Source organism: Oreochromis aureus, linkage group 18 (assembly GCF_013358895.1).
Source record: "Oreochromis aureus strain Israel breed Guangdong linkage group 18, ZZ_aureus, whole genome shotgun sequence".
Taxonomy (NCBI): domain Eukaryota; kingdom Metazoa; phylum Chordata; class Actinopteri; order Cichliformes; family Cichlidae; genus Oreochromis; species Oreochromis aureus.
The window spans coordinates 25,201,804-25,215,494 of NC_052959.1; the positions used below are offsets into that span (position 1 = coordinate 25,201,804).

Consider the following 13,691-nt stretch of genomic DNA (forward strand, 5'->3'; position numbering starts at 1 on the left):
TGGTTAACTTTTGCGGTGGGTTCTGGCTCCATCCGCCTTTCTATGTGGGTTTGGCATAGCTGTGACTTACTGCCACAAAAAACGAACAATTTTAGGTTAATTGGTGATTCTAAATTGGCCGTAGCTGTGGATGTGACCATACAGGGTTGCGTCTCTCTGTGAGAGCACTGTGCGGTGTCTGGGATAGGTTCCAACTCTCGTGGAAACTGGGGCTGGGTAAGGAGTTAAGAAAAATAATGAATGGATGGATGATTATGTGAACGTCAATTCTGTGCCAGCTGGAAGCTGTGTTCACCCACCCACCACCCTGATCTCCACATCCTTTGGTTTGAAGTGCTGTATGAGTATAATTTCTCTAAAAATGGGTTTTTCAGCAGCCTTACCGTAACAATAAGTCCCCTTTCCTGGAAGTATTTGACCAGAGGAATGGTGTTTTGTTTGAAGTTGGTCAGACGGCGCTCAATGGCCTTGGGGTTGTCGTCAGGCCGTCCCTGCTGCTCGGCTCGTTTCTGCAGCCTCTCCTTCAAACGGTGGTTAGTGCAGGCCAGGAACACCACAAGGTCAGGAGTACAGATCTAGTGGGAGAGAAGAGAATATGTTAACCATTACTGTAAATACTTTACCTCTCATAAAAGTCTTCATTTATATGTGATGGCCATAATCTGACCCTGTGGAACCTCAGAGGTGCTGACTCTTTCAAATCTCTGCGGTCGACCCAGGTCAGTCTCATTTTTAAATTCAGTTCACTCAGGTCAAAATGATAAAAATGCAACTCATTCAGAAATAAAACCTGATCTTTCTAAGGTCTGAAGAGACAGTATATATACAGTGGGTATATATATAGTGTGTGTACACACAGAGATATTTCCTGCTTTTGAAATAAATCTACTTGAATTTCACTGGAATTCATTGCCTTGAGGATTTCAGCTTGTCACGTAGAAAATAGCCCGTGGCTGCACCAGCGATGCCGCAGTTTTAATACAGGTGGGATTATGACTCAGACAGGTTCATACTGTCCCCCCTCAAAAGAAGATGAGCACATAAGCTGCCACTCAGAAAGCTTTTCTTTGCATTGTTGCTTTTGTGTAATAAACAGAGGAGGATGAAATCGTAGATAAGCTCAGCTAAAAATTAGCATCTTTTTTGAGGGACTTCGATATAATCCAACAAGCAGCAGTTTCATAATCATGTCAGTGGTTCTGTGTGTAGACAGGAGCCAGTTTGGATTTAACAGTTCAAGATAAATAACCCCATATCAGCCGTATGTAAACAACACTATGATTGCTCTTACATACATTTGCGTATATAGATCACCACTGAGTGTTTTAATGCCATTAGTAATTACCAAAATCATTTTTTATGTTTCTCTAATGGTTAATCTGCCAGTATGGACAAGCTCTTTTATTGAAGCGATATTTGTTAATGGTAAAATATAATGATTGTTGTTATCCATGAATTTTCAAATTTATTAAAAAAAAGTAGGTGGCAGCAGGTGGTCTTTTGACAAAATCAAAATGCTTTGATTTAGATTTTTTTATGCTGTTTCTAATGATTGACAACAAATAAGATTGAAAATAAGGAGTAATAAGATCACATTCAACTTCTCTTTGTGGTAATCAGGCTTTTAATTAATCTGCCTCAACAGCCCGGCTACAGAACATCCAAGCAGCCAGTGCATAAACAGAAAAGTCATCAGAAAAATCATTATCGCAAAGTTCAGCGTTCAGTTTAGAAGATGTGGTCTGTGGTGCTCATGACCTGTTTTGTAATAGAAAAAGAAAGGTTAGTGTGTCAACTGAATTTGTGTCATTTAAACCTTTACAGCCTTGCAACCAAAAAAGGAGAGTGTGAGCAGAGTTAATCTTTTTAGCTCAAAATGCTGCAGTTGTCACAATGTACAGTCGGTCAGCTCAATGTAGTGACTATTTGCAATGTGCCCAGAACAACAAAGCACTTTCACATACATAGGGCGTACATAGGGCCTAAATACACTAACTCAGTTAAATTTCAGTGATAACACTCTGTCCAGTTAGCAAGCATAAACCATAATGGATCAATTTCATTTGCTTTGGTGCAATTAAAAGTACACTGAAGAGACAGCAGCAAGGTAACTCTCATTCAAGCTGCACAGGCAGAGCAGCTACAGTATGTACTGTCACACGAAGGTTTGGAGCACTACTCAGGCCCTACAAAATAAAATCCAGCAGGCGACTTGTGTACTTTTTTCTGGCCAAACTGTCTTGTGGGCTTAAGATACTGTGTCATTTTCATGCCATCAGTAGTGACAAGGACAGTAGCACCAAGAAAAACTAAAAAAATATCTGTCAGGAGAAGGCAATGGTCTTTTGCACCCCGTCCAAAGCCATTCTCTTTTTGGGGATGTCCTTGTTGTTGTACCTGTTGTTGTCACGAAGTCTTCATTAGGTTAAAGTTCTTTAGTTAAGTGCCTAAAATGTTTGGTACTGACTAATACACGTTCAACAGTGAGCTTGGCTGCTCCACCCTGTAAAGTGTCTAACTAACAAGTGCAGACATGCCGTATCTGCCGGCCATTTAAAGATCACTGAAGGATGCTTTTATCTGCATAACGTAAAGCATCATCAAAGTCAGGCAATTTGGTTTCTATGGTAGTTCTGACCTCCTCAGGTGTGACTCACAGAAGCACTGAATATCCTCCTCATCTTGTACCTGACAACCCACCACCAGTGGGAACCTTGCTCTATATAAAGCCTGCACAGCAGTTTATTACTTGTCTTGTAGTTTCCTCCAGCTCGTGTTTCACTTTGATGAAATGGACTTGATGAACACTCCAGAGTCTGCATTTTATCTGGCACAATGCCAGAGAACTAAAAGTAGTCTGAACGACGATGCTTATCGAGGCACATGCCACTCCGGCAGTGCGACTCAGGCTTGAGTCTTATAGCGGCTGTTTGCTACGAGAAAGAGTTTTTAGATAGATCTTTATTAAAATGGTTGTCCTCGCGTTAGACTGGAGTAAAAAGACATCATGTCAGGCTGTTTTAATGCCGGCAGTTCAGTAAGTGAATCTATCTGTTTTGCTTCAAGGCCAGGAAGCATGTGGCGGCTTTCTTTCAAACACACACTCATACAGAGTCCTAAATAAGGTGCATAAGCAGGCTGATGCTGACCTGATGGCTGCGCCAAACATCATTGCTAATAACCTTTTAGGGATGTTCTGCTAAATGCACTCGATTGAAGGGAAAACAACAACAAAAACGAAAAAAAAAAACCGATGGCTGCAATTGACGCGGCTTCCTGTTGTGCTGCAATGGAAAGTTAATATCTATCACAGAAGGTACATAAGACTGTTGCTGTATGCTAACAAATGGTTTTAGCATTTAAGGATTTTTGTTTGTTTTGTTGTGATTGGATTTGTGTGCCATTTTATTAGGTTTTGTTTCTGGTTTATTGAGATAAAAAACTGATTCATTTAAATGAAAAATCTTGTTTCATACTTTTTCACATAATACTGCCTTACACAAAGAAACAGTTGAATATGGGCTCCGGTCCAGAGTGAACTTGGCTGCCTTGAGTTAATTTCATTCTCCTCTTCCTTTCTAAACATATGTAGCTGTAGACTATCAGGCGTCTCCATCTGTCTGTATAGACCCAATTGTTCTCGGGTGGTTTCCTCTCCATCCGCCCTGCATCTCTCATGGAGAGAAACAGATTTTAAATCTTTGATGTCTCCAGGAGCTTTCTAACCTGTCTAAATGAATAGAACAAAACTGCATAGTTTAAATAAATGTCACCATATATACTGTAGAAATTGGAGGATGGCAGCCGATTGCAGCTGAATCACTCGGTCTATATAAGTCACTAATACAAGTAAGCTGTCCAACAGAATCTCAAATAAAAACTAGAGATGGCACGATACCACTTTTTTATGTCCGATACCGATACCGATATCATAAATTTGGATATCTGCCGATACCGATATGAATCCGATATTGTGTTTTTTAATCAATAAAACTGTTTTTTTTAAAATATCTTGCTGCATTTTGTATAAGTTCATACTCAAGTTTAAATAAACAACAACACTAAAGCTATTCTGTTATACCTGTGTGTAAAAAATACACTGCACCCAAAATATTTCATAGTTCAGCAACACTGATCAATCTAATAAACCTTACCTAACTTAAAACCTAACTTAAACCTACTCCATCCTCCCTATTCTGGTATTTTAAAGAGTACTTAGCAGAAATATTAAGCAACCTAACTAATAGGGTTGCAAACTCCCAGCAAAAAAAAAAAAAAAATAGGGAACCACCCACCCTCCACCTCATGATGCTTAATCGATGTAATCAACTTTAATTTGATGCAAGGTGAAAAAAAATGCACAGAAACAAATTATTTTTCAAGAATAATTAAATAGATTCAACATCTTTCTTCAACAGAATTGCAGAATTCACAGATGGTACCTTCCCAAGTACTATAGCTTACTAGGGTATATAGACTTAAGAGTTACTATATATAGTAATGCACTTCTATACATTTTACATCAGATTAAAACTTTGGGAGTAAGATTCAGATAATTATTAATTAAAAGCTAGATATTTTAAATGAGAATAAGAAAGAAAAGTATGTCTTTGTGCCCCCTTTTCCTATCGGCCCCCCTGGCTAAACTTTGCTAGATCCGCCCCTGCACAGTTACCAGCCGTCAGCTACGTAGAAAAGGATCCTGGTGTAGAAAGTAATATTAAATAAATTCTAACAACAGCTTATCAAGCTTAAACGTGCTGCTGTTGTTCAGCCGCTGGTTTCCTCTTTCTGGTGCAAAGTGGGCCAAAAACAAAGAAGAGAGACAAAAAAGCCGATCAGCTGATCGTTAAGCAGTTTCACGATTGAAGTGGCAGGAAAGGTGAGGGAGAGGCAGTCACTCCATATATCGGTTGTTAACCTTAACGTGGGAACGCTTTACAAACATTCAGAGATGAACTTACACACTTGCTTTACTTCTCTCTGGGATAACTTCCTCGGAGATAAAATGCTGGTTTGGTAGCGAGGCTACAAATACACACAGCCACTCTATCACGTGAGGCATACTGCTGCAACGTGCTACGGTTATGAGCCGAGTTAGGCCGTGTTGCAAGTTTTGTGCGATGCTTTTTTGATATTTAATGGATCGGATTACATTTTTTATTTTTCGCCGATATCCGATCCAGTAATTTAGGTCAGTATCGGACCGATACCGATACGTAATATCGGATCGGTCCATCTCTAATAAAAACCCAAAAGATTTTCCAGGAACACTAAAGCTGGCATTTTATTTTCTTTAAAAATGATGAATTGAAGATAGTTGCAGTTTCATTTCCTTTTAGTTAACTAATTGCATAATGGGCTAATCCCATTAATCTTTCATTGAGTGTATTCTGCTGAACCTCAGTTAACATTAATTTTTATTGTTATACTGAGTCTTGCAGTTATTTCCTTGATTCATTGGATAACTGGTCTATAAAGCATAATATATTATGCCAACTACATTATACCGCAGAACACTGTGGTTGTCTTTAAACGTCTCATGTCCAATCAAGAGTTACAAAATTCAAAATATTGCATGTGTGTTTGAAACACCCTCCATTACATTTACAAATTGGGCACTTTATTAAGTACATCTTACTAGTACTTGTCTTGAAAGTACTGGACTGAGTATTATTTAAAGTGCCTTGAGGCAACTGTTGTTATGATTTAGTGATTGTCTGAGATCTGGTGACTATGAGTACAGTGAACTCACTGTCATATTTAAGAAACTATCTTGAGATGAATTGAGCTTTGTAAAATCAAGACTTAACAGACCAGGTCTTGTTTTTAGGTTTTCGTTGTCTAGTTTTGCTGAAGCTGTGTGAACCATCGCTCAGTTTCCTGTTAGCTGATAAGAGTAGAACCAGGTGTGGTCTTCTGCTGCTGCAGGCCATCTGCTTCAAAGTTTGACAAACTGCACGTTCAGAGATGTTATTCTGCACAGAGAACTGCTGCTCTTTATCAGACCATCCTCTGTAAACCCCAGACATGATTGTGTCCGGTGTGTCAGCAGTTTGTGAAATGCTCAGACCAGCTTGTCCAACACCAGCAACTACATTCAAAGTCATTTATTTACATTTCTTCCTCATTCTGATGCTTAATTTGAAGTTTTGCAGGTCATCGTACACAGATGAGTGTATACAAGACCAATAATGGCAGCAAAATCTAATTCTTGAGACCCATGAAATATCAAACATTGGACACTTTTCCTTAAGATTTTTTTAATAGATGATAAACAAAGAGTTCAACTCATCAATCTGTTACTGGGGTAGAACAGAAAGCTGTCAAAAGTACATGTGCTTTTATTTAAAAGATGATTTCTGTAACCATTAACTCAGGTTCATAACCAGCAGTGAAATTCCTTTTGTAAATCTTTGATTTTGTCCCAGAGTCACACAGAAAACTATAATGCCAACAAAGAAGAAACTTCAGTCTTTAACTGTAACCTGTGCAGATTCTGTAAATGTCACCCTCCCACTTATCTTGCATATTCAGTGGTTATGTGTCTAGATGGAAATTCACAAAAAACAAATAGATTTTTTTCTTGCTGCGGATGAAGAAAGCTGTGTAAGCTTGCTAAAAGAACAATTACATAACGTTACTGTTAGTTTGTTTTCTTTTACTTCCCCGTAGACCAGGGAAGTCTCTGTCTTGCAGGAGGAGGGAGATAAAGAAATGCACATTTGTAATACGCAGAAATTAATTATTCTCAGAGCAGAAAGTTGAGTTTCTCTCTGTTGTTTTTATAAGAACGAGCACTTACTGCAGTGTAGCTGCTGCTCTTTTTACACTTTTTAAATACCCAGTATGATGGATGAGTATGGATTTACGAGACAAGATTCATGCAGGAAACTGATCGATAAACAATCAGAGACTTACGGTAGACACCCAAAATTGTGATTGATGTTCCATGACTATTTAAAGCCAAAGCTGATAAATAGGTAGATGTGTGTGTTTAGGATTTAGGGACCTCTCCTAGCCAACTGACAGTGGCAAATAAACAAACTGGCACTTTCATACTCAATAGGAGTATTTGCTAAATGGCTTGATGGGACGATGAAGGGATAGATGGTCTCTCTGGGCTGCTATAAAGAGAGCTGGATTGCTGTGGTGGCCCAGAGGAGTTGCCCATAAATTGCTGCTGTGATGCTGAAAAAGGCAAAGTAGCAGCATGGGCTGAGTAATGAAAATGGATGCTGCGGGCCCTCAGAGGATCACTCAGTTGTCCCCAAGCTCGCAGGTTCCCAGGCAATGTGGGATCTGAAAATAAAGTGCTGAACCTTTCAGAATATGAAGCTCAAAGCAGCACTGAGCCTGTCTGAAAGTAACGTAATCAAAGTTTACAGATACTCATATTAAATGTGTGCAATGTCTCAAATAACGAGATCAGTGTTTGTGCCGATAATCCCTGTAAACCAAGAGCTCAGACTTCAGGCTGCTTTAAACATAAGGTTTCAGACAGTCGTTTTCCCACTGCTGTGAGTGCAGAAGCCCCTCCCACCTGCTGTTCCAACCTTCTGTTTATGAGTGGCAGCCAATTAAAATATATCGTAAGGGGAAGACGGTCTCGAAGGGAGGGGAGGGGTGCTATATGGATTGCTTCAGACAATTCATATAACCTTAATAGGCTTAGTTTGTGAACCGCAATGTCCAAAAAAATCTACTATTGCGAGTTGAGTTTTTTAAGAGAGGGTAAAAGATGATATCAGATTGGCGACTCATCGATCAAGTATACAGTATGAGGCGTATGATTACAGTATCAAGCACAGAAAGAGTGATAACTAAACAGTTCTTTGTTTATCGTAAGAGACGTGTGTTTTTTAGTCCTAGACCATATCCTGTATTTGACTCCCGAAATAGCCATGCCCGTGTAAACACACTCACCTCTGACCTGAATAGTTCACAGTACTATTGGTTCACATTTTTCACACAACATTCATGTAAATCCTTGCTGTCAACAACTCCCACTGGGTCAAATTGTTTGTTAGGCAGTCATTTTATCAACATCTGTGTCTCTGAGCTAAAACTACCTGCCTCACCAATACAAACTGCTGGAGTCTCCAGGCTCTCTGTGACTTTGTAACTGAGTGTGTAACTTGCTCTACGTCCTCCTCCTTCATCTTTAATCACAGCAGTCTCTTTCAGTAAGTGAGCCTTTTTCCTCTCTTCTCTCTTTTTAAGCCCTCTTGGTCTAGAAGTGCTGTGCTGCTAATGAATATAAAGAGTTTTGAATCTTCAGCAGCCTCACAGGGACGCTTAGCAGCAGCATGATACGACAGCTTACATAAGTCTTTTACAGCAGTTTCAGGTGTAGCTGTATAGTACTGGCAGAGGGAAAATATTCTTTAAGGGAAGAATGTAATAAGTAAAAAACATTTTTAGCCACTCGATTGTGAAGATTTCCAGCAGACGTTCGCAGCTGACAGATCCGGTTTTTGAATTGTTGTTGAGATAAAAATAAATAATTTGGGGATATCTATTTTGTAATCTTTGAGATAAAATAAACAGTTAATAATTAGATGTCATGGTTTAACTAAATAATATAATACCTATGTACATCTTTTACCATACAAAATGCTCCTTTATATATTGTCCACGTTTTGCCCATGTCTATATGTAGAAGTCTTAGGTAGCATCTCGTTTCTTTATATTCCAAGAAGCCAGACATTTTTTGTTATTTTTTAAAGTGGTCTTGAGTTCTCTAGGTTTTCTGAACGTCTTTCAAAATATTTCTTTGGACATTCATTTTCCACATACTTTACAATTTTCAGAGGATTTGTTTTGTTATGCTTCTTACACTGACTGATGAGTCATTCAAGCATTAAAAAAAGCACCTATGTCAAGGGATGGACAAGTGTTATGTCAAAATATAATAGACAATTTAGCAACCAAATAAGTTTAAATTGTATCATCAGGGTTGGCTTGGCATAGTTCAAAATCGTTTTTAGGGTTTTCCATTAGGTGATAGTATCTGGTACCCGGTACTTTTTTAGTACCTGCTTGACCGGTAGGTCGAATACTGAGGTGATCTGAAAGTGTGATGTCAGCAAACTGCATGCCACCGATCGGTTAGTCAGTCGCATCGCTTGATGATTCATGAGAGCATCTTCTTCACGAAAATCAAAACCACCATTTTTGAAACACGGCAACGAGGTAAATGGTTGCAAACAGACAACTGTGTGATCCCTGTGTCTAACGAAAAGCTACAGACCAAGCAGAAGGCATGCCATCGCTTTAACGTCCACCTTTGTTGTGGTGTTCATGCCGTACATCACCACATTAGGTGGTACTGCACTGTAATGTAAAACAAGTTGAGCCGCATCGTGCCGCCTCAAAACTAAAGGTTAATAAATTAGGTTAATAAGTGACTGTGAGTGTGTTTGGTTCCCTCTCTCTCTGTGTTAGCACTGCATCAGTTTGACATATTTGGATAGTAGTACTATATTATATTGTTTGAATAATTCCTACATTAGGTTCCCGCATTCTGCTTTGCTTAAAAGCAAACCAGAATACACAGAAATACCACAGGTACTTCCAGGTAATTATCAAACATAAAGTGTAATAGTTTATTAACGTGGTAAATCGAAACTGGATGTTTTGCATTTTCCAGCTGTTTACTGCTTATTACACAGAAACTATCATGGATGTTTCCATTTATTAATTTAGAGCATTAAACATAATATTTACATTCTTGCTTTTAAGCAAAGCAGAATGCTGGGAACCCAAGATCAACTCAAGAATAATAATATAGCAATAGTATCCAAATATGCTTAAACATCATCCAATATTATCTTATTAATATGAAGTTATTACAATCTAAACTGATGTTTAACTGAAAACTCTACTCACCAACAGCTAAAACACTTCCAACAAACTGGCTACAAACTGTCTGCTGCTCCCAGATGTCATAGTTAACTGCTGCACATGACGTGGAATCGCATGAGATACATTGTGCTCTGATCTGACAGCTGAATGATGCCAAATAAGTTATGTAAAGATGCTGAAAAGGCAACTGGAAACTCAGCTATATATTTGTTGATTTAGAAAAAAACAAAAAATCCTTGTGGCACCCTGTACCAAAGACGCCACTTCTCAGTGTCTCCCAGGATTACAGACCTGTGGCACTGACTTCCCCACGTCATGAAGACCCTGGAAAGACTCATCCTTAACCAACTCCGACCTATTGTCAGGTCACATCAGGATCCCCTTCAGTTCACTTACCAGCCCCGTCTCGGAGCTGAGGACGCCATCATCTACCTGCTCAATCGTGTCTACCACCATCTGGGGAAGCCGGCGAGCACTGTGAGGGTCACGTTTTTTGACTTTTCCAGTGCATTCATACCATCAGGCCAACCTCTCCTGGGTGATAAGCTGACAGCGATGCAGGTGGATGCCTTTCTTGCATCCTGGATTGTTGATTACCTGACATGAAGACCAAAATTTGTGTGTCTTTAACATTGTGTGTCTGATAAGGTGATCAGCAACACAGAGGCACAACAACGGACCGTCCTCTCCCCTTTCCTCTTCACCTTCTACACCACAGACTTCAGCCAATGGACAGAGACCTGCTGGCTTCAGAAGATTTCACTAATGTTGTGGGGATGGAATTGGACTCCCGTAAGGTGGTGTCGGCGAGGCGGATGTTGTCCAAGATAAGGACAATGCTGGACAATACCTGCCACCAACTCCATGACGTGCTGGCCAATCACAAGAGCACGTTCACTGAGAGACAGATTAGCCAAATGCACCACTGAACGACACAGGAAATCATTCTTGCCTGTGGCCATCTCCCTGCACAACTCCTCCATCTAATGCACAGATTTACAGTTTACAGTTTAGAGTAAAATGTCAATCATATATATTTAATCTTTGTAATATTTTGGATATTTATAATTGAGCTGTTTGTATATATTAGAGCTATTTCTTATATTTTGTAACTTTGTAATATATCTTTTAATTTAATTTAGTTCAGTTTGTTGCTGTTCTCATTGTCTTGGAGCAACTGTAACCACATAATTTTCTCAAGGATTATTAGTGTATTCTTTATATACTAATTTATTTATTGTTTGATTCATTGTTTAACATAAAAAGGTTCCACGTCTGTAAAGTGAAGCCAGAAATGCAAAAGTGCCATAAACCTGCATTCTTTGTAAGTCAGAAGGCAGCGACTCCTCTGGTTGCAAAGAGACGTCTATTCAGTCTGTCAGCTTGTTGATCTATGATCTAACTAAATAACATTGGTTCATTTTATAGCCTATCATTCTCTTTAGAGACAAGGGGAAAAAAACCAGAGTGCACCAAACCTCAAACATTACTTCCTGTAAACTCATTGCACCACAAACCCATTTGTTCTCATTTGTATGCCTCACCCTTCCTTCACTTTTCCCCTTTTTGTCAGTGTCTCTGAGACGTATAGGGAGATTTGCCAGGCCGGGAGCCACTACAGATCTCCACTTAGGCCTCTGCCATACTTTACCCTCTGCTGCAGCTCATCAATAAATGATTATCATTCATATTTTGGGTTGGGGTTCTTGCTAGTGAAATATCCCTACTGGCAAGAAGAGACTAGATTTAGACAAGTGGGTGGAGTGCATCCGTAGACCATACAGGTCCACTGCACTAATAGATACCTGCTAATTAGTGTTAAATAGGATTCAAATGAAATACTAAGAAATTTTTCTCTTGAAAAGTTGACCAAAGAATTCTTGGGCAGCCTTGTAGTACAATCAGCTATATTTAAATCTTTAAAAAAATTAAAAACACCTTAAATGCAGTTGAGAAGTTAATGGAATTGGCTGAAGTGATGCACAACTTGCAGTCTGGTCACTGACCATAACAATAAAAGCTTCAAGCCTTAAAACAAATACTGGTTATTGTAAACCCCAGGCCTGCCACATGCTTGCATTACTATCTAAGTGGTCATCACCTCACATCCAATCATTAATGACTTTATGAACCGTTTCTAAGCAGTTGCTAAGACACACTTATAAACAAATCTGCATGGATATCTACCTTATTTAACATCCAGTAGACTTTCTCTAGTCCTGATCTAACAGCAGTGCACCTTTACAAACCGCCGTAAGCTATTTTAAATGACACTTAAATAACATTCTGACAATAAAAAAAAAAAATTGAATCAGCTTAACTGAATTTCAGAGATTGCTGCTTATGAAAAGTGGAGAATTATAAGACTTCCGGGCCGTGAATGTGAAAATGCCTATTAACACACAAATGTGTGGCAACATAAATGAGTTAGCCAGTGACTGTGAGTTTATTGAATTGTTTACACATTAGCAGATGTGATCTGCTCCATGTTTGGAACAGCTGGAAACACACTTATAGCTCAGCTTTGAGGTGTATCAAAGAAGGGAGGAGTATGTGATTGTGTGGGTGTTGCCTGGTTAGCGCTGATTCTCTGCACGAGCCAGCCACATGTATCCTCTTGTTTATGTGTTTTGTTTCCTCAGGCAGCTTTCAGACAGGGAGCACGTACTGAGTGGAATCTGCTGTCAGGCGCAGCAGACCGGGGAGACGACAGCAACCACATTATGAGCTATTATTACACCCAAACTTGGCCTCTTCACAACAACAGGGAGAGAGGGTACAAAAACCAGAGAGACAAGAGGATATAACAAAGACATTAGAGTGGGTTAGATATCCACAGTGGTTACTGTGATGGGCCCACAGAAACCCCTCACAATGCCTGAAATTGTTTGTTGTTCAATAAATCTGGCATACTTGGAAAATCATCTACTTATGTAATCAGAAGTTCACAACTGTGGAAATGTTGTTCTCTTGTGATAAAAAAAGAAAAAGATCTCGAGGGACTTTCAAGTTAAAGTTAAATATGTAGAACAAAACAAAACAGTATGCTAATCTGTGACCTGAACGAAATTAAAGTAATATAAAATAGTGTTATTCATTGCACTATCTCATTACGACGCTCTGCTGAGAAACCTTGGGTTCTGGCATTCGTGTGAAATTTACTTTCACACACCGTATACCCCAGACCAGTCCCTCACCCCACAGTCTCCCCCAGTGGGGTAATACATCCTGAAACAGTGCAGAAATCCACAAAGAGCTCAAAGCTTTGACACAGCCTTGAAACTTGCCAGATCCCAATCTAATTTAGCATCTACCCAGGTCCTGTCTCCATGCCTCGACCAGGACAGTTTCAAAGTTGTGGCTGACTGGTGCATATTTAAAGCTTCTAAGATGCTTCTAGGATACTTTCTGCACAGCTGGCTGCAGAAAGAAAAAGCTGTGGATCACTTTTTATAGTACAGTCGTTACTAAGGAATTAAAAGAGCGCCATGGCCAACCTAATTAATTTATCGCTAATGAGTAGCAAAAAAACACAGTTGAAGACTAATATATATATATAAATAGTGATGATTCGTATATAGATATATATATACAGAGTATTTTCTAACTAATTCCTAATAAGGTATTTTAAAGTATCATAACATTATGTATAACTAAACTACAGTAAGCTTTCTAAATAAACCAAAGTTCTCATTTTTATCCACTTCATAGTATTTTATATCATGGTTTTTATTCAAATTTGCTGACTATGAGGTAGTTTTATAACTGAGTGTGAAGCTCGGGTAGTAAACTCAGCATTGATATATCATATCCGTTTACCTGTA

The 13,691-nt window shown here is 39.1% G+C and overlaps 1 protein-coding gene across 1 annotated transcript in view; it reads right to left on the reverse strand.

Annotated features, from left to right (window-relative positions):
• The window catches only part of ak5 (adenylate kinase 5), a 108,025-nt gene that overhangs the window by 72,599 nt on the left and 21,735 nt on the right, over positions 1–13,691 (reverse strand). The window contains exon 6 of the mRNA XM_031731012.2: positions 384–575. Within this exon, the coding sequence (XP_031586872.2) occupies positions 384–575 (192 nt within the window). The remainder of the gene's footprint in view (positions 1–383; positions 576–13,691) is intronic.